The sequence below is a fragment of the Parus major genome, chromosome 8, assembly GCF_001522545.3.
Source record: "Parus major isolate Abel chromosome 8, Parus_major1.1, whole genome shotgun sequence".
Classification (NCBI taxonomy): Eukaryota; Metazoa; Chordata; class Aves; order Passeriformes; family Paridae; genus Parus; species Parus major.
The window spans coordinates 10,175,133-10,197,966 of NC_031777.1; the positions used below are offsets into that span (position 1 = coordinate 10,175,133).

General features: G+C 38.4%; 2 protein-coding genes across 5 annotated transcripts in view; both read left to right on the forward strand.

Annotated features, from left to right (window-relative positions):
• The window catches only part of SLC25A24 (solute carrier family 25 member 24), a 24,668-nt gene extending 11,564 nt beyond the window's left edge, over window positions 1–13,104 (forward strand). The window contains exons 2-10 of one of the 4 annotated variants that reach the window (XM_015636719.3): window positions 1,314–1,440; window positions 1,901–1,988; window positions 2,407–2,518; window positions 5,099–5,185; window positions 5,566–5,718; window positions 6,766–6,873; window positions 8,523–8,690; window positions 9,759–9,909; window positions 10,553–13,104. In XM_015636719.3, the coding sequence (XP_015492205.1) occupies window positions 1,314–1,440; window positions 1,901–1,988; window positions 2,407–2,518; window positions 5,099–5,185; window positions 5,566–5,718; window positions 6,766–6,873; window positions 8,523–8,690; window positions 9,759–9,909; window positions 10,553–10,731 (1,173 nt within the window). In that variant the 3' untranslated portion in view covers window positions 10,732–13,104. Of the gene's footprint in view, window positions 1–1,313; window positions 1,441–1,900; window positions 1,989–2,406; window positions 2,519–5,064; window positions 5,224–5,565; window positions 5,719–6,765; window positions 6,874–8,522; window positions 8,691–9,758; window positions 9,910–10,552 lie in introns of all 4 variants that reach the window. The other 3 variants (XM_015636718.3, XM_015636720.3, XM_033516380.1) reach the window with 3 other exon arrangements.
• Window positions 13,105–20,250: 7,146 nt separating this feature from the next.
• Window positions 20,251–22,834, forward strand: part of VAV3 (vav guanine nucleotide exchange factor 3) — a 192,217-nt gene continuing 189,633 nt past the window's right edge. Inside the window, exon 1 of the mRNA XM_015636685.2 lies at window positions 20,251–20,342. Coding sequence (XP_015492171.1) covers window positions 20,274–20,342 — 69 coding nt within the window. The 5' untranslated portion in view covers window positions 20,251–20,273. The remainder of the gene's footprint in view (window positions 20,343–22,834) is intronic.

The following is a 22,834-nucleotide window of genomic DNA, read 5'->3' on the forward strand; positions in this document are numbered from 1 at the left end:
AGTCTTAAGCTGTGCCAAGGGAAATATAGGTTGGATATTAGGAAATGTTTTTTACAGAAAGGGTGATAAAGTATTGGAATGGTCTGCCCAGGGAGGTGGTGGAGTCACCATTCCTGCAAGTGTTTAAAAACAAACTGGATGTGGCACTTGGTGCCATGGGTTTAGTTGAGGTGTTAGGGCATTGGTTGGGCTCAATGATCATGAAAGTCTTTTCCAACCCAGTGGTTCTGTGATTCTGTAGTGAGGAGATAATGCTCTGGATGGTCTCCTGTCTGGTACTGAGTGCTGCCTCCCTAGGATTTTGCACATTGAGGGAACCCACAGGGACCCATGTTCAAAGGAGGGCATAAGACATAAAGGTTCTGGGCTGATTTCCCTGCTGACTTCCTGCATATCCTGCCAGAGGAGACAGCAGTGCTGTGGCAGTGTGAGGAGTGATGGCAGTGGCTGTGGCCTTGGCTCTCCGTGTCCAGAGCTGCCCTTGCTGTGGCATAAAGCCCAAGCTCCTAAACCCTGCAGAGCTTCCCTGAGCTTTGCCTTGAGCACAAGCCTCAGGAATTACAGGCTGCTGCTTGCAGGGCTGCTATAATAGGCCTTTTCTAACAAATTTTCATCTATGGAAGTGGTGAAGTTTTCTGGCCCTTTGTTGGGGAAGTGTCCGCCTGGGCCGTGTTTGAGATTTGTTTCCTGCAGTCCTGGCAATTGCCTACCATGCATTCAATGCATAGTTAATTTTACATGAAGTGTTTCTATCTGCAGGACAGTTCCTAGGAAGCACATGCAAGAGAGGGAGATAAGCCTGTATTTGTTACAAGTTTGTTTAAAATCGTAATCAGGGCTTCGGTTTGAAGGAGAAAGCTTTGTTTCTCTGGCTGGAAGTGCCAGTGGGGTAAGATCTTTGTAAATTTTTGGTCAGCATTTAAAGAGTTAGTTGCTGTTTGTATTTTTTATTTTTATAATTCATCATTAATACACCATTTGATTAAGATGATAGTCAAGGTTCTGCTTATTTTACTGACAAATTTCATGTACAGGAAACTCGCAGGCATAACTCGTCCTCTCTCAGGTTTTTCTTCTATGCCCCATCTCTTCCTCCACAAATTATTTGATACCTGTAGATATAACTTGCCAGTGCTGATAAGAAACCTTAAAATTTCTGCACAGAAAAGTTTTATGTAAATAATAAAAATATATATTTACTGATAAGTGTTTTCTCTGTCTATGCAAATATTGCATGTATTAAATTCTGAAAACAAAATGATACTTTGTGACCTGTTGTAATTTAGACAAAATATTCATTTTTCTCTCAATAGAAAATTTTTAAAGCTGGGGATACTAACCAAGATGGACAGCTGGATTTTGAAGAATTTATGCAGTATCTTAAAGAACATGAGAAAAAGATGAAACTGGCATTTAAGAGCCTGGACAAAAACAATGATGGTATACCTTGACTTACTTTACTTGTTCAAACACTGTTTGAAGAAAACTTCATTAAAAGTAGTGTAACTCGTATTTGTCTGAACTGGAAAAAAAAGTTGTGAGCATGGAATCCTTACTTCTTTTCCTTAACATGATCATAATTAAAGTTTGCTATAGATTGGAAAAAAAAATTATGGCCTTAATTAATTCTGTTTTCTCCAAGTACACTGAGCTGGGGCTCCTTGTTCCCCAGATGGAGAAACCGAGGAAATTTCTGACTATTTCTAGCTCTTATACTAAACTGTATATTTGCATCCCATTTGCTTCATCCTTGTAGTAGACAATCAAAACACATCATCTGTGATAAGTTGATTTTTAAATCATCTTTGTGATTATTTAGCTGTTACAATGAGCTCCAAGGTGTTGAGTTTATTAAGATCCACATTTTAAATATGTATTGTCTTTATTTTAATGTTTCAAGGAAAGATTGAAGCCTCGGAAGTTGTCCAGTCCCTCAAGATATTGGGTATAAACATTTCAGAAAAACAGGCAGAAAAGATCCTGCAAAGGTCAGGAATTATTATTTTTTTAGGCAGCTTAATCTTCCTTGTATTATTAATTTTTATATTTTTCTATTTCAGAGAGGGGGATAAATGGGATTATAACTTTGAAAGGTGTTGGTAGTTACTATGGGAGCATCTGGTCCTGGGAGGAGAATGTTTATTTCTCTGTAAATGTTGTTGATAAAAAGAAGCACAGTATTATGTTTTTAAGTGGAATAGGATTGATGCACTTGGATACGGGGAGCATAGTATTGAAAGGCCATGGCAGACTCAGCCTTGAAGTCACTATATGTAATTTAAAGTCAGTTGTTATTGATGTGATAACCCAAGTTAAAAAAAAAGGGGGGGGAAGCAAAAGCAAAAAACCAGAACAAAACCCCACTAAAACTATTTCATTACATAGTTTTGTTCAATTTCTTTTCAGTATTGATGCTGATGGGACAATGACAGTAGACTGGAATGAGTGGAGAGATCATTTTATGTTTAATCCCGCTGCAGACATTGAAGAAATAATTCGATATTGGAAACATTCAACTGTAAGTTCAACTTCTCTTTTAATCTAGTACAGCTCTAAAGTTCAGCTTCACACTTGTTATATTTCAAGCATATCTGTATTGTTTGGTTTTCCTTTTCACTTCATGTTCTCCCATTTACAAGTAGGATTGTATCAGATGCGTTCCTTCTGAATGAACAACTTCATCTAAACTCTGCAAATAATTATCAGTAATTAGGACAGAATCTTTTACCTCTTTTGGAGATATTTCACAGAAAAATAATAACCACAGTATTAAGTAGTTTTCTGTGCAGTATGATTTGATTTGTTGAAACAATTTATATAGACATTTTAACAGTTTCTTATGCTGAAAGTAGTATTTGTGGTTCTATAGTATCATTTTAATTATCACAAAATCACTGGTGTCTTTACTGGTGATTTTCTGTGCACATTGTGCTCTTTTGTGCCATAGAAATTAATTTAAGCATACAGAATATATAGCAATAGGTTATCGACTGTGCAGAGAAATTTTTCAAGTTTTTATTGAATGGAGCTGTTGACACCTCAGTGACTGATTTTTAAGAACAATAATAAAGTATGTAAACCAACAGTAATCCTATTTGCTAAGTATCCTTCCTGTATTATTGGAGGAGATAAAGTAAGGTTAGATACCTTTGAATATAGTGAGATATATTCATATATCATATAATCTCCAGGGATTAGTCAGCATTTCCATAATAAAAAACAGTTTATGAGATCTGAGAGCTTTGAGTGTTTGACACTGTACAACCTCAGTTCAGGAATGCTTGCCAAAAGGGAGTTAGCTCCCTGTTTGCTGAGGAATGCACTTGAAGCACTGTTATGAGATCAAATAGCCCTGGTCCTAGCTTACTTAGTAGAAAAAACCTTTGCTTTAATAAAATGCTCCTTACTATTACTAAACATAAGATCTGCATTTTTCTTTTTTCTATTATGGTATGTCATTAGTTGCCCCCAAGAAACAACTAAGGGAGTCTCCTGTGATCTTAGTGTTGCAGTCAGCTTATGACCCATTTATCACAGCAGGCAAAATCCAGCTACACAGCAGCACAGCTGGTCTTTGAGATAAGAGCAGATGTGAGACCTCTCAGCCTAGCTGGCATTGACAGACAGCTCTTACAATTCTGTTTTTATTATATAACTGCTATCAGACTCTTCCAAGCAGATAGCTACATTGGCATAGAATTATTATGGTAGCTGTGGCCTTTCTGTTATAAACAACTTCAAATTTATCTTTTTTTTCCTTAGTTGTGTTTAGGTCTTGGTACACATAAAGTTTAAACCCTGCTAGATAGGCATAATATCTCTTAGAACACTGAATTTATATTTTGGGAGTGTTGATTGATCTTTTGATGTTTCCATGTAGTTAAGCAACTGATGACACCTTATTTTGAAACCTCTAATGTGAGAAAGATGAAAGGATTTTCCAATTAATCTGTTCTGTGTTCAATATCCAGAATAGTTGGTACTTACTCTTTTTGTCCAGTGGCTGTATTTAAACTCTGCATTCTGCAGATTTTGTCCCAAATGACGAGGACAGTATTCTGTCTACTAACAGAGAGAGAATGCAGCATAAATTAGGGATATAATGTCTACAATTAAAATCAACTGTAGTTCAAAGGTTTATCAGTTAACACACTTTCTGGTCAGTACTTATCAGTTATTAATACATTTTTGTTCTTTTTATACTTTTATTTATGTGTAATAGCAGATTTGCATTATCTACAGTGTACTTTTTCTCATATATCATGAATATAGGTTACACTTTAGAGCAAAAGTGACATGTGAGATTTCATAGTGTTATGTCTTAGTTTTATTATTAAAACCTATATTAATGTTGTTTTTTGAGCAAATCTAATGGCAATACAAGCATGCCCCCCTTAGTGAAATTTCAAACTTTAGTAGCTGAAAAAGGTAATTATATGTGTCTTTGAGTATAACTGATGATAAGAAAATCTATAAGGCATTTGTCAAACTTTTCATTTTGGAATAATACACAGCAGTTACCGGAAATAGAATATTCTGATATATCAGCTGTTAAAACCCTGCTTCAAAATGTTGGGGAGTGGGGGAAGGAGACAATCCCACATGTGTGAATAAATGACCGTGAGAGAAATCCCTTGTTAGCAACCTTAGGAGATTACCAAACTAATCCCACAAGACTGTCTGGTGAAAGGTTAGCTGCAACATATAAGCATTTGAGCTTTAGTGCTGACTTTAAAGGACTGCTGATCATGACAGAATGTCTTTGCTTGGGCCATATTCAAGGAGGAAATTTGTCATAATTTTTAATGATGATGGTGCAGTCTTTGAAATGGTGGGTCTGTGGTGATACTGCTCAATATCTATGTAGAAGTCACTTAAGTTGCTTTTCATTGAATAGCAATGCATAGCAAGTAATTATAGACTGTAAATTAGAGATATTTTTTATTTGTAACCAGAACTTTATTTGCACATTCTTAGGTAGTATATTAATTTGGAATTAGAACGGTGGATAAAGGTGATGGAACGGGATAGTTATTTGCACATCTTTGCTTTGGATTCATAAAGGTATTGGATATAGGAGATAGTTTGACTGTTCCAGATGAGTTCACGGAGGAAGAGAAAAAGACGGGGCAGTGGTGGAAGCAGCTGTTGGCAGGAGGAGTGGCTGGTGCTGTCTCTCGAACAGGTACAGCACCCTTAGATCGCCTTAAAGTCATGATGCAGGTAGGTGCTATGTTCAAGAATTTCTTGGTTTCCAGTGTATCACTTCAGTTCTTGGAGATTTGTTGGGAAAAAATTGAGGGCCAAGGTCAGTGTTTAAATTGCAGAGGTCTGGCTATATTTTGACAACTTCCATTTTTTGTGTTCATAAAAATGGTATGTTATAGACATGTGGAAAAAAAATGTAAGCAAAATGTTACAGTACTTGTGCTACTAAAATTAGATTTTTTCAACAATGCAAATGATTTCACTAGTTGATATATTTAATCAATTTAATACTGATGGGTTTTATAACCTAATCAGAGCAGTGTTCTCCACTGTGACTTTGTTTTTGCCTTTTTTTAGGTTCATGGTTCAAAGTCAAACAAAATGAATATAGCCAGCGGTTTTAAGCAGATGTTGAAAGAAGGTGGTGTCCGATCCCTTTGGAGGGGTAATGGTGTAAATGTTGTGAAAATAGCTCCTGAAACCGCTATTAAGTTCTGGGCTTATGAACAGGTAGGATGATAAATCAAGAATGAAAATAATGCTAAATAAAGTCCTAAATCTCTCTCACTGTTCATTATTGGCACTGTTGTATTATATAGGACTCCTCATCGTGGTTGGGGATTTTGTCATAGGAATTTAAGTGACTTTCAGATTTAAAATAGTCTATAGAATACTTACTATTAGGCAGATTTTACTGTTGCATTATAAGCAGTGCAAAAAAATGATATCTGTTACATGTTTTAAACTGTCCCTGGTTCTGCATGGCTTTGTGTGGAGTACTGCATTAATATCTAGATTGTTGCTTCGAAGTGACAGCAGGCAAAAACTTCGCACATTATGCTAGCTGAACTTACAGGGGATTCATTTAAAGTCAAATATCACAGTGCTATGTATGATACCCTCATCCTGGATTTCAGAGTTATATTTACCTCTGAATCAGCTTTAAGCATCATGTTAAGGCCTAATCCTCCTTTGGAAAATGAACTCCCGTCCTGGCGTATTTAAATGAGCTTTATTTTTGCTCTGTGAGGCTTGCTAGTGCCTCAAGTAAGACCAAATGAGCATAGAGCACATCTCTGTACAAGGCGGAGATAAAAGCAACAAAATATCAAATAAACTTGGGAATGTCACAAGACTGAACAGCAGATTTTGGTGCCACAGAGTAACCTTGGGCACATTATTCTTTACTCCTGGAATGACACAGTATGCACAGTGCTCAAAGTGCTTCTGTGAAATTGATCTTTTATTCTTTGATTGGACAACTGGATCTGCAAGGGGAATTTGGTTCCTCTTTGTTTTTTGGAGTTCTTAGTGCAGGTCCCCTTGACTTGGATGTTTGCAGAGCACCTGATAGTACTGTGGGTGACTGAGGTATTTAGTCTAAAGAATTCTTGCACGTGGGAATGTTTATTTTGTTCTGGAGAATCTTTTGGGGTTAGTAGATGTAACTGTAAATGCATAAAAAACTAAGAACAGCTTGAAAAGATTTTTTTGCTATACTCTTGCCTTTTATATAACTTTTGCCATTCCTAAAAAACATGTTTTTTAACTATTCAGTATAAGAAGATACTCACTAGGGATGATGGAAAATTGGGCACTGTTGAAAGATTTGTGTCTGGTTCTTTGGCTGGAGCAACAGCACAAACTTCTATTTATCCCATGGAAGTAAGTATCCCATGGAGGTAAGAGAATCTCCTTCCATTGGAGCATGCAAAATGTTTGGTTTGTTTCCTAAGTAAACCCCATTTTGCTCTTGAAAGTATTGTGAAAATTTCTCTCTAGTCTGCTATCCTAATTTATTTTTACTTTGGACTTCCTTTCAGAGCTTGACATTTTAGAATATACTATATTTTAACTGGTTGTTGTAATTTTTCCATATATTTTGCAGTATAATATTTTTAAAACAATTCTAAAATAAAGCCTAGTGCGGGAAAAAAGATCACCCAAGAACATTTAAAATTCAGTATGTATTCAAGCATTTTTTTAATTGGTAATTTTGTAAATTTGCATAAATCCTTTTCCTGCTGTATGTAAGCAAGGAATGGCCTTGTCTGGACAGAATTGAAGTTCTGTAGTGTTATGATGGGAAGCTGAGTCTGATAAGGAGAACAGTGTGGGGAAGGATGTAACAGCTACAGCTCAGGCTGGGTGGATTGGCTGCTCTTTCCCCTGTAGGACATAACTGTAGGTGGTACTGCACATTGCAGTTTAACTAGTGTTAATACATTGACTGCTCCAGTGTCAGTGTTACACACCATTTCACAGAGACAGGATGTATTTACTGCTGGTTCCCCAGAAGGTTTATCACTTGTACAGATCTTGGAATTGATGTTGGGGCTTAGACTAAACCAATACCATCATCAAGTTTGGTAGTAAAGTCAAATGTATCTAAATAGCTCTTTCATGGGTGGGGATTTCAGTAGGAATGGAACTGTTTTCATTGCTGAAGTGATAATGATCTCTTTAAAGAGCCTCCTTGCTGTTACAGAGGGTGAATCCCAGCTGACCTGAGTACAGAGATGGGTTAAGTTAGGGAAGAACTGAAACAAGATGTAGTTTGCCTGGATCACACTGATCAGTGGAGACAAGGGAATTGTTCTACAATATCTTCTGGTCTTCCTCACAAAGATATGGTACAGTCCTAGAAGTGTTTTTAGGATTTTTCTAAGAGAGAAAAGCCAAATGCCAGGAAATTCCTGAGGAAGATGCAGTCTTATGAGGCTTTAAAGTAGACCAAATGGTTGCTCAGGAAACTTCCTCTGTGGTTTCTTTTGGATGCTATTATTAATTTCTTTGTTCTAAGATGCAATGCAGACTTGCATTATTAATCAGGTGCTGGGTTTCAGTAGTGAGACACAATCCTTATATTCCTCAACTACCTCTCTAAGTGTCATACTTGTAGAAATATTATTTTCTTAATATGCTTTAGTGTTCCCAGACCAGGAGTATCATCTGCTAGCACGTTAGTACTCTCACTTGTGCCTTAGCTAATACTTCTGTTGAATATTGCCTGCACTGTTGCCTTCAAGTTGATCAAATAACTGCCTGTTTTAATCAAGAAAAGAAAGCTAAAATGTGATATTAAAAGGCTAAGAATTTGTATGCTAGTATATAGTAATGTGTGGTGCTCTCCACGAAGGACAGAATGTGAAGAAGCCTGCTGCTAAGAATGCCTTACTAGTAATCAAAGGAGATTTGCAGCACCAAAGTGCAAAGCAGTTCTAGAGAATTGAATAAGCAGGGATATACTGTGTATCTAAAATAGATTAATAAATAGGTATGTAATTAAGACTGCTATTTTTTTTTCCTTTTAGGTTTTAAAGACCAGATTGGCTGTGGGTAAAACAGGGCAGTATTCTGGGATGTTTGACTGTGCTAAGAAGATTTTAAAAAGAGAAGGTCCAAAAGCCTTCTACAAAGGCTATATTCCTAATATTCTGGGTATAATTCCTTATGCTGGCATTGACCTTGCTGTTTATGAGGTGAGTTTAGATCACTGAATGCATGTAGTTGTCATTAATCAATTAACAATAAGCGCAACTATTTTTTAGAATGTTTGTATTATTGTACTGTTGCAGCTGTTTCAATTTTAAGAAGACAAATGAGACTGTCCACTAATGTTACCAGACCTCAGTGTTTCTGTTTGCCCTTCGTGAGGAGTGCCTGGGCAGATGGGCCCTTCCATGCAAGACTACCAAGCAGGAAATGTGCTATGAGAGGATTATACTGACCTTGGCAGTACCACAAGCTTTCATACTTACCTAACCTTGTTAGACTGGAACATACCCATTTTATAGGAAATATATGCCTTTAAAAGGATATTCATATTATGATAGTTTATACATTCTTTTGCCTGTCGTTAGGTTTGTGAGTGGATTATATTAACCTGAATTCTTTGTGTGTCTAAGCATGTCACCAGAATTCTTTCTGGCTGACACAGCTTTTCTGAGGAGCTTGAAACACTGCTGTCTTTCCTTTCCAGAGAAACTGGCACCCATTTCACCCACCAGCAATACTGAAAGTCTTTTATCTACCTTAGATAATGTGTTGCTTCAAAGTGTGTTAAATAACTCAGATCCACAGGCTAATTTTTCTTCTAGTTTAGACAAATCTTTTTTTGACACTGCATTAGTAATCACCAGAATTGCTTGAACAAACATTTTCAAAGCTGTATGGAATTTCTTTTCTACAGTTTGTGTCCTTGTTTCTGCATGGGATGATGTGCACAGATGTGTGAGCTTTTGTTGCACCCTGTGGGGTGCTGAGTTGTTTCCCTCCTCCTCTCCCCAAAGTATTACAGATGCATGGGCACTTTCCTGCTGCTGGATCTTTTAAGGATCTCTTCTAGGTACTAACTATTGTAGTCTGGTTGAAGTCCTTCCCTGTGTGCTAAGGTGTCTGCCTGTGCACTTGAGGCATGTAGAACTGGCCCAGTGAAATAAGTGCTTTTCAGAATTGAGCCCTTAGGATTTGTTATAAATAAAGAAGTATTTGTTTACCTTTTTGAATGCAGATCTATTGTCTTACTGTTTAATTTTATACCTTGGCAGCTCTTAAAGAGTACGTGGCTAGAACACTATGCATCGAGCTCTGCGAACCCAGGTGTTTTTGTATTGTTGGGGTGTGGCACTGTTTCCAGCACATGTGGGCAGCTTGCCAGTTATCCTCTCGCTCTTATCAGAACACGCATGCAGGCTCAAGGTGAGTTCTCTTGTACTGAAAATGCTTCTGTATGGTCACATGAAAATTATATCATGTGGGATAGCTCTAGCAGAGACATAGGAATAAAAAAACCCAACAACTTGGAAAAACTAAGGACATATCTGGAAAATTCTTCTTAATGTGGTCCCTTCTCCCTGTTACTCCCAACACTCTTGTTCTTCGTACTCAATTTAAAAAGTAAACTTCCGAGCACTGGTGCTTTGTATGTTCTGAGAACCACATTCCATACACATCCCCTGTCATAGTCTGGAAGCACTCTTCTAAACTTTAGAATGTTTTCTAAATTTTGCAGATTAAATGGTAGGGCTTGAATTGTCCTGTGACCATAGACGGCAGTGTTTGCTCTGTAGCACATTTCATAAGGATAGTTTCATATTTGAGACTTTTGTTTGATAGGTTTCTGTGCAGACTCAGGGATGGGAGCCTAGATTTCCCAAGGAACATAAGTGGATAATGCTTTCCAGTGGGATTTAGATGCATGGATATCTCCCAAATGTCTGGGATTAGAAGATCTCTTTTCAATAGCCCTATGATAGTAGGCTTGTGATCCAGTGTTCAAAACTTGCTCAAGATTTTTAATATTACTGAAACTGTTTTATAACACATTATCTTCTTGTTCTAGCCTCAGTAGAAGGAGCTCCACAGCTAAACATGGTTGATCTCTTCCAAAGAATTGTTGCTACAGAGGGACTCCGAGGACTTTACAGGGGCATAGCCCCTAATTTTATGAAAGTGCTTCCAGCTGTCAGCATCAGCTATGTTGTATATGAAAAAATGAAGCAGAATTTGGGAATAGCATGAAATGAAGGAAGAAGGTGAGATACTTCTAATACTGTTGGAAACACCAGAACAATAATGTTTTCTCAAGTAATCTGCTCTCACAATTAGAGACAGATCTTTATAGAGAGATGCTGCAATTTCCACATTGGCCCTTAAGTGGGAAGAAACTTTCTTAAATTTTAGTTCACCATTTCTAAATAGATACCTATATTGCACTTTAAAATGTCACAGAATTGAAAAAAAAATCAAGAAAATGTCTTTAAATCAGCAGTATGTTTTTATTTTTAGGAAATCATGCATATTTTACTCATTGGATTTTTTTTTAATTTGTCCTTTCCAAATGTGTATTTATCTTGGATCAAACCAAAGGTAGGAGAAGTTTATACTGCCTTGAGATTGAATATATGAATATATGAAAGTGACTTTTTGTTTTGTCTCACTGCCTATACTCAAGCAATTCACAGGTGACATTTTGCATGCCTAGAAGTGAGCACTTTTGTTATTTTTGAAGACTGAATGTTAAGTTCATAGGAAATAGGATCTTGGATACACACAATGATGGAATAACACATTAAAATGTAGCCCACCACCTTTGTCTTCTTTTTGATTTTTCATTATTTAAAGAGCCTGAGAAACTGCAGTTCTGCAGTATCAGAATACCTCAAATGGATTTACACGGTATTTTTGTAATACAATCAGCAATTTTGATGACTTGCTTCACTGGACCTGCTTTTCGTTGCACTTGTACATGTCAGCACCATTAACCATGGCAAAATCTGGGTTACACCTGTATGTTTTATAGGCTCATACTACAAAGGAACAGAAGAAGCTTGGATATTAGATCCATTCCATGCAAGTGCAAGTTGCTATTTAAAATCAGGATGGAGGATCCAGTATGAAGCTGGTGGTAATTGTAGTACAGCCAATGGCAGAGCTGTTCACAGCTGCTTTGGGTACAGGAATGGTTCCCATTTTGGACTCTCCATTCTTTCCCTTATTCAGAGGGCTACATCCACTATGTGCTTTTAGCCAGTAGAGGATTGCATTATTATGTAAAGGTTTTTTTCAGTTTTGTCACATGAGATCAGTCTTCTGTACACACTGGCTGTGGGTATGAAATTGGGATAATAAAATCCTGAAGTGTTTTGTCTGGGTGACCAAGTGGCAGTGCTGACTGCAGGTGCCCATCAGATTGATGTTAATGTAGCATGCAAAGCATGCACACAGATCTGTTAGTGCTTGAGAAACAGCTCCTCCTCAAAAAACAAAGCAGCCCTTCCTCAGTGCAGAAAGTTAGGTATTTCCATGTACAAGTCCTTCCAAAGTGACTTCCTGGGTTTTGTTTTTTTTTTTGGTGTGTGTGGAGGGACACACTGTTGCCTTCAGGTCTGAACACTGAAATAGGTTACCAATTATTACCAGACTTGTTTGTTAGGCTTTTTCTGTTTTCTGTAATGTGTAGTGTGTTAATCTTGGTAAATTCAAGATTATACACACCTCGACCTTCTAAAAGCAACTTCTCTTGGACCACTTTCTAAAATTGGATTACTGAAGGAAGAACTTTATTCTGTTAAGGTCATTAAGGGTTTTTTTTTAAATTCTTCCTTTTTTTGGGCAGGTATGAGGGTGCATGGTTTTTTGTGCTTTTTAGTTTGTTTGGGGTTTTGTTTTTGTTTGTGGGGTTTGTTTTTGGTTTTTTGTGTTTTTTTAAAGCAGACAAATAAGCAAGCAAGCTAAAATAACTGCCTGAATTTCCCTTGTTCTACATATGCTTTGGGCCATGTTTTTCAAACAACAATCACATGTAAATTTGTGTTCAGTGCTTCCATGGCTGGTGTTTATTCTCCATAAACTGATACATAGCAATTCCATAAAATCTGTATTATAACATTTTTTATCACATTTCATAAAATGGCAGCTCTAGCTGTATTTTGGCCTTCTCTTTAAGGAAATGTTGGACTTCGCACTTTAAAAAAAAAAAAGTCATTCTGTCCAAATCATTTATATGTATAATGCCTTTCTGATCTGAGTTTTTCTTGGTTTTGCCAATATCTTTGTACCTTTGTGGGATTTTTGAGATCAGTTGCTGGTAATTTTGTTTGACTGTGACCAATGAGCAAATGTATTGTTTGTGTGATGTAAAGATGACTTTAGCATTTCTATCTTCCAGACTTGTTCCATTTTGTTTATAGTGTGCAAGTGCCATCATGAGTATTGAAGTTACAGTGACTTTTTCAAATGTTGAAAAGATGAGGTGTTTCAGATTTAATTTTTCATTATGTGCCTTGATGATGACTGTATTCAATTGTGTATTCTTTGTCTTTTAAATGTATGTTTGCCTTTCTAGCTCTATAAAACTACCAGTTTCTAATAAACCTTTGTTTCCTTATCTGGCTGGAGTGTGCTGATGTGGTTTTTTTCACGGTCTGATAGATAACAGTTTTTAATTGTATTATATGCATAATATTCAATGTAAAAAATGAAGGCGAATGATCTGAAAATATGTTTCAGACTAGACTATGCTTTACTATTATACTGATATTTGAAAAGAGTTTGAGTTAAGTTGATTGTCATCCTGTTTAAAACTGTCTCATTGCTTAATGGAAGACGATATGTTTAATGGTTTACTTTTTCATTGAACAGTATTAGCCAATAATTTGCTTCTGTGTATGTTGCGTGACAGAACCCTTAATAATCAGGGACAAACATACTTGTATTACTGCTGATCTTGCTCTCTTGTTAATCTTACTTGTTAGTCAAAGGATCAATATAAAATCTTTTCAAGGTAATTGACTTAATTTACTCTGCATGTGTAGCATGGCTATGCTACTGAAAGCTTGTTAGCAGCCAGCTTTGACAACTCCTTTTGAGTTTTTCACACGAATCCTTCAAATGGTGAAGATAATGGTAAACAAATTAGGGGAAGCTTTTCTTGTCTCTGCTGCAAATACAGTTCTTGTAACAGAAGATTTATAAGTTTTAAGTAATGGAAGAGGTAGATGCACAGTGTATGATTCCTGACTAAGTGAACAATTTGACTTGAAGCAAGAATGCTTTTAACTCCAAATGCCCTGCAAGAAGAGCCTAGAAAGGAAAGGGAAAGATTATTTTTTCCCTTCAAGATGTGTGTGGAGTGTGACAGCTATTCGGTACCATTAACACTAGAAAACACTGCAGAAATGTCATGAAATCTAAAACAGTGCTGCCAGTGTGTCTTTCCCTCTTGACTGTGGTGGGCTTCCTGGCTGGATATGCGTGCTGCAGCTGGGGCATTCCTTACACTGGCACCAGCCCAGGCCCAAGCTGCTTGGCACACCTGCTTGTGGAAAGGTGAACTCTGTGTGCTCAAAGTCCTTGGCAGCTTTCCCTTCTGCTAATGAATGCCTGGTGTCCAGCACTCCCAGATGAGACTGGGTGTGGGCCTGCCTGGTGCCCAAATTAGCCTTCAGAGGCCCAGGCACTCTCTGGTATGTGCAGGATGTATTGGCAGCTTTCTCTTTGTGCCTTTCTGGTATTTAATGGTTGGAGGAGGTGCAGCAAGAAGTGTGTTGCAGTGATACTGCCACGTGTAAATTACTAAAATATCAAGGATTTCTCATCCTGCAGGCTATTTGCTGTGCAAGGAAGTGTGGTTTCTAAATGCTTCCCCTTCTGATGTCAGGGTTGTCTTAGGAACAGCTTTTAGGACTCAAAACAAGATACTGATCCTAAACTGTATGTTGTGGAGAACATAATTGATAAGAAGTGGATATGTAACAGAGAGTGATTCTGGAATATTGATAGTCCTGGTGTATAACTTAGGTCTAGCTTCTAAATTCTCTTGGTGTCTGCAAATGTGTAGAAGTTTTACTTTTTTTGTCAACGTATGTTCACAGTAAAAATAGTCTGTGTTTTGGCAACTAAATAAGTGCTTGAATATTGTGTACCTAAAGTCTTACACATTGCATCTGCTTTGCTAAGGGGCTAACAGAGACATCTCTTACGTGTTGTGTAAGTATTAGAAAACACCCATAGTGTGTATACACATACACATTTATACCTATTTATGTATATACACATATAAAACTTTTTTGTCTTTGAACCAAGTTTGTGCATCTCCTTTGTGCAGCAGCTGGAACAGATTCCAGAATGGCCTTTTACTTGAACACTCTTGGAGCCCTGGAACTGCTGTCACTGCAGAGTTTTCCCCTCAAAGCTCAAAGTAGGAGATTGAGCAGTAAGTTCTCTTAAATAATGTGTCAGCGGTACTCATGCTAAAATCCAGAATGGTTTGTCCTTCCATGGCTCATGTGAACTGGAATATCTAGTGCCCATCCCCTTGAAGTAGGTGTTGGCAAAAGCCATTGGCTTGCAAAGGTGGGAGTACAGTAGATAACCTTTTGGATGGGTTCTCCTGCCATTTTAAGCTAAGCCTTTTGTTTAGCTCTTGCTGAGGGTCTCATATGGAAGCACTCACATTCTCCCTAAAGCAAATGCCATGGGTTTTAAGTGTTACAAACTATGAGCCACTCTCTCCTCATCCAGCCTTTACAGCCCCTTTCTTCCGGGCTGCGTTTGCAGGAAATTTGCAGGCTCGGACTGCATTTCAGCAGTGCCATCTACTGTCGTGTTGTAGCACCCATTTGTGAGGGGGATGGCTGTCAGGCTTGAGTTCATTCCCTGCAGTTATCTTCACAGCAGAGGAAAAGCAGTTTATAACAGTGCAGAATAAGCCCAGCTAAACCATGTTTTTATCATAGAACCATGGAGTTTGTTGGCTTGGAAAGGAACTACTGAATTGCTGTTGGCCATAGCAATGGGTCTCTGTGATGGCATGTCCCTGCAGCCTTCCCCATGTTTCCGTACTGTGTTGCAGTTTGGTAGTGGGGCTATTTTGCTTTCCCTAATTAAACAAATTTGTTAACTTTAACTGGCTTGCTGTGTAGATGCAACAGCTTCTGCCTCTTCCATTAGTTCCATTCATTTTGCTGATACCACTTTTACAGGGGATTTGTGTATGCTTGCTCTATCTAACCCTGCTATGTTAACATAGCATAGCTTCATGGATTTTTGAGTCCACACTCTTAGCTCCTTTTATGGCTTCCTCTGATAACTTCCAGACAATTAGTTTCATTAAATTGCTTCAGCTGTGTCTGTATCTTACACCTTCATTCCTTCCAGTGTAAAAAACCCCTAAGCAAGCCTTTCAAATAGTTGGGGCTGGGCAATAACTGACTAAAGGAGGTAAAGTTCAGAGGCTGAGGTGTTTTAATAGGACCTGATTTACAAATAGGATTTCTGAGTAATCTTGGTGGTACAGATTACTGTCTCAGTATTGGCAGTAGTTCTTTCAAAGCCATCCTTTTGAAAATAGGTGAATATAAAAAATACAGCCTTTGCACGATAAATTTTAAAGCTAGCAATTCAGATTATGTGTATATCTCAAATATAAAAGTTTTTACTGTCAGCTCAAAGATTATACATTATACAGGAAAGAGGTACATTTTAGAATTCCTTTCCCAATTTTGCTTATTTCTTACTAGATGGACAGATTTTGCAAAGGTTTCAGTTGGTAAGAAGGATTGAGATGTAACTGCAAATTTTGGTAGGGATGAGGAAGGATATAAAATTCTGATTGATGCATCACAGTGATCTTGTTCATAACAGAAGTTCTGAAATTACTCTTTACGGCTTAAGAAAAGGTTGCACTGTGTGGGTAGGAAACTCCTGGACTCCCCAGAACTCCATTACTTGCTTATACAAAGCCTTCTGCCTCTGGGGTGGCAGCAGTATGTAACATATCCTCGTTAAGTGTCTGTACTAATGAATGAGTGACAGTGCACACATCTGATCCGTCTGCCGCATAAATGTTTCATTTTTCTTTTGCCAGTCAGCCATAGTTTGGCAGAGGCTGTGCAGCATAAAAAAAGATGCAAGTGTGGTGTTGCATTTCTCCACAGGGAATTGGTGCTGGAGTAGGAGCACTTCTGAATCAGTCGTGACACTGCCATCCTCTTGAATTTGGTTTAGACATCCAATATTGCTCACTGGTCCATTAAGGAGTATCTGATTTTAGTTTGCTTCTCCAGTTGCTTTCTCTATCCTAGAGAAAAAACGGATAAAGGAAGAGTTTTATTCAGTATTCTCACTTGTTCCTGCAGATTTGCACTCAATGTCCATACCTTGCTGTGAGGCATTTGCTGGGCTGTAATGTAATGGCACTCATTTCCACAGTATTGACATTTTGATGGGAAACAGTGTGATCCTGTAGATAAAAGTGCCTTGCAGATGGAGATTTTAATCTCAGTTCCGCTACTGATGTTATTTATGTCTTTCCCCAGCATCTCTGGTCCTGGTATTTTCTTGTCTTGTAGTTGTTAAGCTCCCTGGGACTACCATCATACTGTGATGGTTCAGTGTGTAGCCTCAGGTTGTGCTATGATACAAATAATACTCTGATTAAAAATTAAGTCCTTGGCCTACAGCAGTGCTTGTTATTATCTCTGCTTTATTGGCAGAGACTTTTCTCTTGGTTTGACGATTAAAATAATACCACAGTGTGAGAAGAAACCTAATGGAAGCAGGAAATCAATCATATTCTAAAAAAAGTTGATTGCCAAAGCTGACTGCTGGGATAAATTAATATTAATCTTAAAGATAGTCTTTCACCTCTAAAAATAAAATTGGCTTCCTTCTTCATTATTGTTTTTAGCCTTTTCTCCTAGGTTATTTTTAATTGGCAGTAGCATCTCACACCCTAATACAGCAATCTCTAGCATTGCCGCTAAAGAGTCTTTCTATCTCTCAATCTCTGTCTGAGAACACCGAGAACCCTCTGAGCTGCAGTGGTAAATTCTGATTTTAAAGAAGAAGAAAAGTGCCAAGCTATGGGGCCCAGTGATTTAACAGCCCTTGGAGAATGCACGTGGATTGAGGGGGTCTTGTGCTCATTGAATTGCAAACAACAATAATCGGGTTTTGTTCAGGGCTTTCCATGCAGGAGCCAGGAGCCCAGTGCTAGGCCAGGAAGGACAGGGCCGGCAACAGCCGCTTCTCGGCTGCTTTTCCTTGTTTTTTTTCCTTGGTTTATTTTTTTCCCCTTGTTTTTCGCTCGGTTTTTTGCCCTGCCCGACGCCGGCTGGAGCTGCCGCGCGCCCGGCAGGGGGCGCCACCCGCCGCCGCCGGCCGGCCCTACGCCCTCATGGAAGGGGCTGGGGGGGCGCGGGAGGACGATGGGGAGGATGAGGGAGGACGATGGGGAGGATGAGGGAGGACGATGGGGAGGATGAGGGAGGCTGCTGCTGGAGGCGGAAGGGGAGCGATCCGCAGGAAGGGCTGCAGTCGCGACACGTCCGACTCCGCGGTTGTCTGCTGCCGTCAGGCTCTGGGCGTGCGGAGGGCTCCCACCGCCAAGGTGGGAAGTGGGCAGGAGGGGAGGGGAGTGAGAGGTGGGATCGAAGTGAGCAATGAAACCCGAGGTTGAAGGTCAACAATTTTTTCCTTGGGCAGAAGTCTCCCCAAGGGTTTCCTATTGCCTGAGACACTAATCAAAAATAGAATAATTCAGGTCTCTTGCAACATGTATCACAGTCCTTTACTGCTGTAGGTCACTTAGGGCTGCAATACACACAAAGACAAAAGGTTTTTGATCACCCTTTAGCAGTCAGCAGGACAGCCTGTTTCATCCCCAGAATCTCGATTCTATTAACATTTTCTGTTGGAGTTTGAGGACTTGGGATGCCTCAGCTAAACAGTCTCGAGACTAAATGAAGTATGTAGGCAAATGCAGAGGCTTAAATAAGCATTCCAGGCTGAAATCTGATGCTCTGTCTTACCACACAAATTTCTCATGAGAAACTTTGAAGAAATAATTGGATATTTCAGTCTTGCTAGTTGTATTAATCCTCTTTAGTCATTCTGTATGTTCATCTCCTTTAATTTCCCATTGTGTTGTAAGAAATAAGTCAAATAACATCTAAGATCCCCAATGTTCTGAGAGTTTCCAGATACCAGAAGTTGACTTTTAGGTGATTTACTCCATGTAAAGGCACAATGGCTAGAGTTCACCATGAAAGCTGGTTGGTAAATAGCCAATACTTAAAGCATCTATCTCTATCTCCAGAAGTTGTTTTTCAGTGGAACTACTTGAAACTTGTAATTACAGGCTCTTTATTTAATTTTCAAGTATGCCTATACAGCTGAAGTATAAACACAGGAATGCGTGTGTTCAGAATGGGCCTTGCTTCAAAAATGACCCAAATTCAATAAAAGCCTTTTTGTGGATCTCTCTATGAAGTGCTTTGCAGAAGGGGGAGGCTGCCTCTCATGTCCTCCCTAAGTAAGCTTCAATTTTGAAGTTCTTAATGACTTGATGGCTTTCAACTGCTTGTGTGAAAATCACTCGAATAAAATGATTTTGTGTGAAAATCATCTCCTTAGGGAGAGGATGTCATAGAAAGAGCATTGCTCCATGCACTGGACTCTCCACAGGAGCACTGTCCAGAGCCTCAGCAGGGTGTCAGGGTTGGAATAGGTCTAGAGCATGAGCTGCTTCCTGACAGTGAGCATTGTTTTCCAGAGGTCAAACTTCAAGGGCCTTCTTAGAGGCTTTAGTAGCCAGCATGGCAATAAAGGCCATTAACTTGTATTCTTGAAGCACTTTGTCCCCCATTGCAGGCTGCTACATTAGGCAGCTACCCACTTTCCCATTTTTTGAGGCGTTTGTGAAGTGGCATATATGGGATTGGAGTGTTCTGAGTGTATTTGGGATCTTATCAGAAGGGGTCAGTGCTTAATATACACAGGCAGTGATCAGTTCAGTACAAAATAACAAAAACAGTTTGTAAGGGGATTTTACTTTTTGTCAGTTATACCTTTAAAGCTATTGATCTGCCAGACAGTGTTTTGGAGGTTTTTTCCATTTTTAGGGATTGCATATTGATGTGTCACCAGATGATTATAGAATTAAAGCACAAATGTAGTTCAGCTTTAAGAGTTTAAATCAGTAATAAATATTTTATTCTATTAAGTTGTCTTAAACTGTCAAGGTGAGAAAATACACACTGTTCATGGTTAAACTCATGGATCATGTTGTTGAACCTCGGTTTGCAGTTCTATATCAGTAGCTAAATATAAAGTGTAAGGTGTTAAAGTCCTATTAGAAAAACTATAAGCATGTGATGGAGACATGAAGAAGAGATGTAAATATGTGGGGCATTTTGACTAACATCTTATGCTTTATTTCTGTTTGGTTCTATAGGCAATCTCCTTTCAGAAGTGCTGATTTTAAGAGACAGAAAATTAACATCTGCCAGCAAATATCAAAGTTAAGAGGATAAAGCAGCCCTTCTCTTGTATCTGTGTACATACAGACGTTTCAATGTTTTTATTTAAACTGCTTATCTCCTGATAATTTCTCACAGCTTGTTTCCTAAGAACATGTCAGATGTTTTCCCTTTCTAGTGAAACAGGCAATTTTTATTCACCCTTTTTAAAAAAAACTTACTAGGGTCCTTGGGAAAAGATGTTACACTAAAGCAGAATGTGTTCAGCAGCTGGTTTGTCCTTCAGTAGGCAGTGGCCTCATGAATCAACGTAACCTAAGCCAACTAAAACTCCTTTTCCCTTGTGCCTGCAGTGTGCACTCTCTGGGGGTGAGTCCAAGGGCTGAAAAGTCCTTTCTTTACTGACTGGCTCTAGTCAGATTGAGTCACTTGGGGAGAGTCTGGATGGCATTTGCATGCAGATTGTTTTTGTGTATGAAAAATGCATGAATATTCCCTCAGGTGTTAATTAATGCAATTTTTAGTCATTGAGAACTTCAAGCAAAAAAATCAGAGTATTTTCAGTCTGTATTCAAATGCACTCCCTACACCTAATTATTCGGACACACTCCTTAGGAATGTCTGGCAGACAAACTTCTCCTTCCTTCTATATTCCTGTGACTACACTGTATCTTTGTAAGAGGGAGAACATTTTGTTTTCAGTTTTCCTTAGCTGGTTGTCAAGTAGGAGAATTTATTGTCCATTTCTGTTTACAATAATTTAGTTTGTGGATTTTAATTTGTTGGGTTTTATTAGCTGTAGTGGGGAGGTAAAGAGGAGGAGCTTGAACAACCTCCTTTGATCAAGTTGTAAAAACTGTATTTGATAGTTAATTTAATCAGTAAACAGCAGGAGATTATGACATTTCTTTGCAAGTTTTTCAAATGATAAAAATATGGACAAATGATAAAACTGTTTCCCTCAGGAGAGTACTAATGAGCCTACAGTTTGGGTGGGATAAAGACACATGGAGCAGCTTCATATGTTTATGCTCTGTGTAGTATCTGTGACCCTCTGGAATGAGGATTCCTTGTCATTGGCAAGGAATTTAATGCATGTGGAGAAAAAATATTAATTGCTACTGGTTCTGATTTTAACTTGACCTCCACAAAAGGAAGGTCCCTGTAACACTTCAAATTGTGTCATGAAAACAACTCCACTCCTTCATTAGTGTTGGTAGCTCATACTGCTGCATTGAAATCAGTTTTGAAAGTTAAGTTTCTCTTGTAGTCTCCATGTTGGCTCTTGGAGCTTCTGGTAGCTAAGACAATGAAAATTAACAACTTGATCCCTTTAACAGCTTCCATAATTTTTTTTTTTTCTGCACAGACCTGTCCATTTAGACATAGATGCTACAGGAATATTATCCAGTGGGTTCTGAACAAGCCAGTTTTCACTGGAGGGGGTGACTAGCTTGAAAACGGTGCTATTAGTACCAGTTAGGGTGAGAAAGAACTTTGTTTTTACAGAATCCATATTTTCAGTCAAACAACAGGACAGTTTGACTTGCTGTTCCTATCATAGTATGAAAGTAGAACACAAAACGGTGTGCACACTTGGCTATTGCTTAGGAAATACCAACCAAAAACAATGTTGTAACTGTGTTACAATTGCAGAGAAGCAGACCTGAGTAGTTTATTCATACTTGGGAGTGTCCCCTGACTGGATGAATATTTAGTGATGGTAATGTGAAACACAAAACCTATTGACCATCTCCTGCACACCCAGCATATTCACAGTGCACATGGCATTTCCAGATAATTCTGTGCACAGTGGCCTTGCAGGAGCAAAACTTCTCCACAGGAGCTCCATGAACAAAAACAGAATTAGTATTTCTGCTATAGATCTGGAATAATTTCAAGAGAAAGTTGTGAATAATACAAGGCAGCAGAATGTTTTAGATGGCAATCTCACTTTGCTTCTATCTGAGAAATTAAAATGTGAAAAGGCACCTGTAATCTGGTGCTCAATAGCTTAATTTAATATGAGCTATTTTTGAAACTGAGTGGCAAATCATAGATAATGGAGATCGATACAGTACTTTTGATGAAAAAAAAAGTTCCCTGGGATGACATCACTTCTTGCACTGCTATAGCAGCCCTTAAGCTAGGCAGCCCCAGAGCTGAAGAGAAAAATGTATGATGTAAAGAAAAGAAATTATATCTCCAACTTTTTTTTCCCCTTCTGTTTCAGACTGAGTTTATTTCAGTCTCTGTGTTCAGATGAGCCACCTGAAATTTGTTTGGTTGAGATAGGCTGAGAACATGAGCTCTGAAATTAATTGCAAGTTCCAGTTCAAGGTTGCATGGTTATTTGCATAAGGTAATATTTTTTTTTAATGTACAGATTGAAGAAGTTGATTTACTCTGGGTTCACAAAGCAGCTGCCTTCAGCTTTATATCAAATATATAGTGTTTGAAGTCTGTCAGTGGAAGCCTCCCTGATGCCTCTGCCTGTCTGTGGAATTTAAACTTTTTTGAAAACAATTGTTTCTAACCTGCAGAAAATATTTTAGAATGTGGCCAGTGTGCAACCTCCTTGTGTGTCATCTTTCCAGCCAGCTTTGCAGGAGACCAGCATCACAAAGGTCCTGCACATTGTTTAGTTTTGCATCAATATCCATGTTAGCACTGGGAATTAGGAGTAAAAGGATGTGTCCCAATATAGCTGCTCCTTCTTTTGAGCCATGTGAGCTGTGTCACTCAGGTGGACACCTGTTACACTGTGCTGGTGGTGTCTGAAAATACATCTAATTACAATTAAATGAGGCAGACATTGAAAACTTTCAGTAATTGTTTGATGTAGAATATTGATAGGAGTT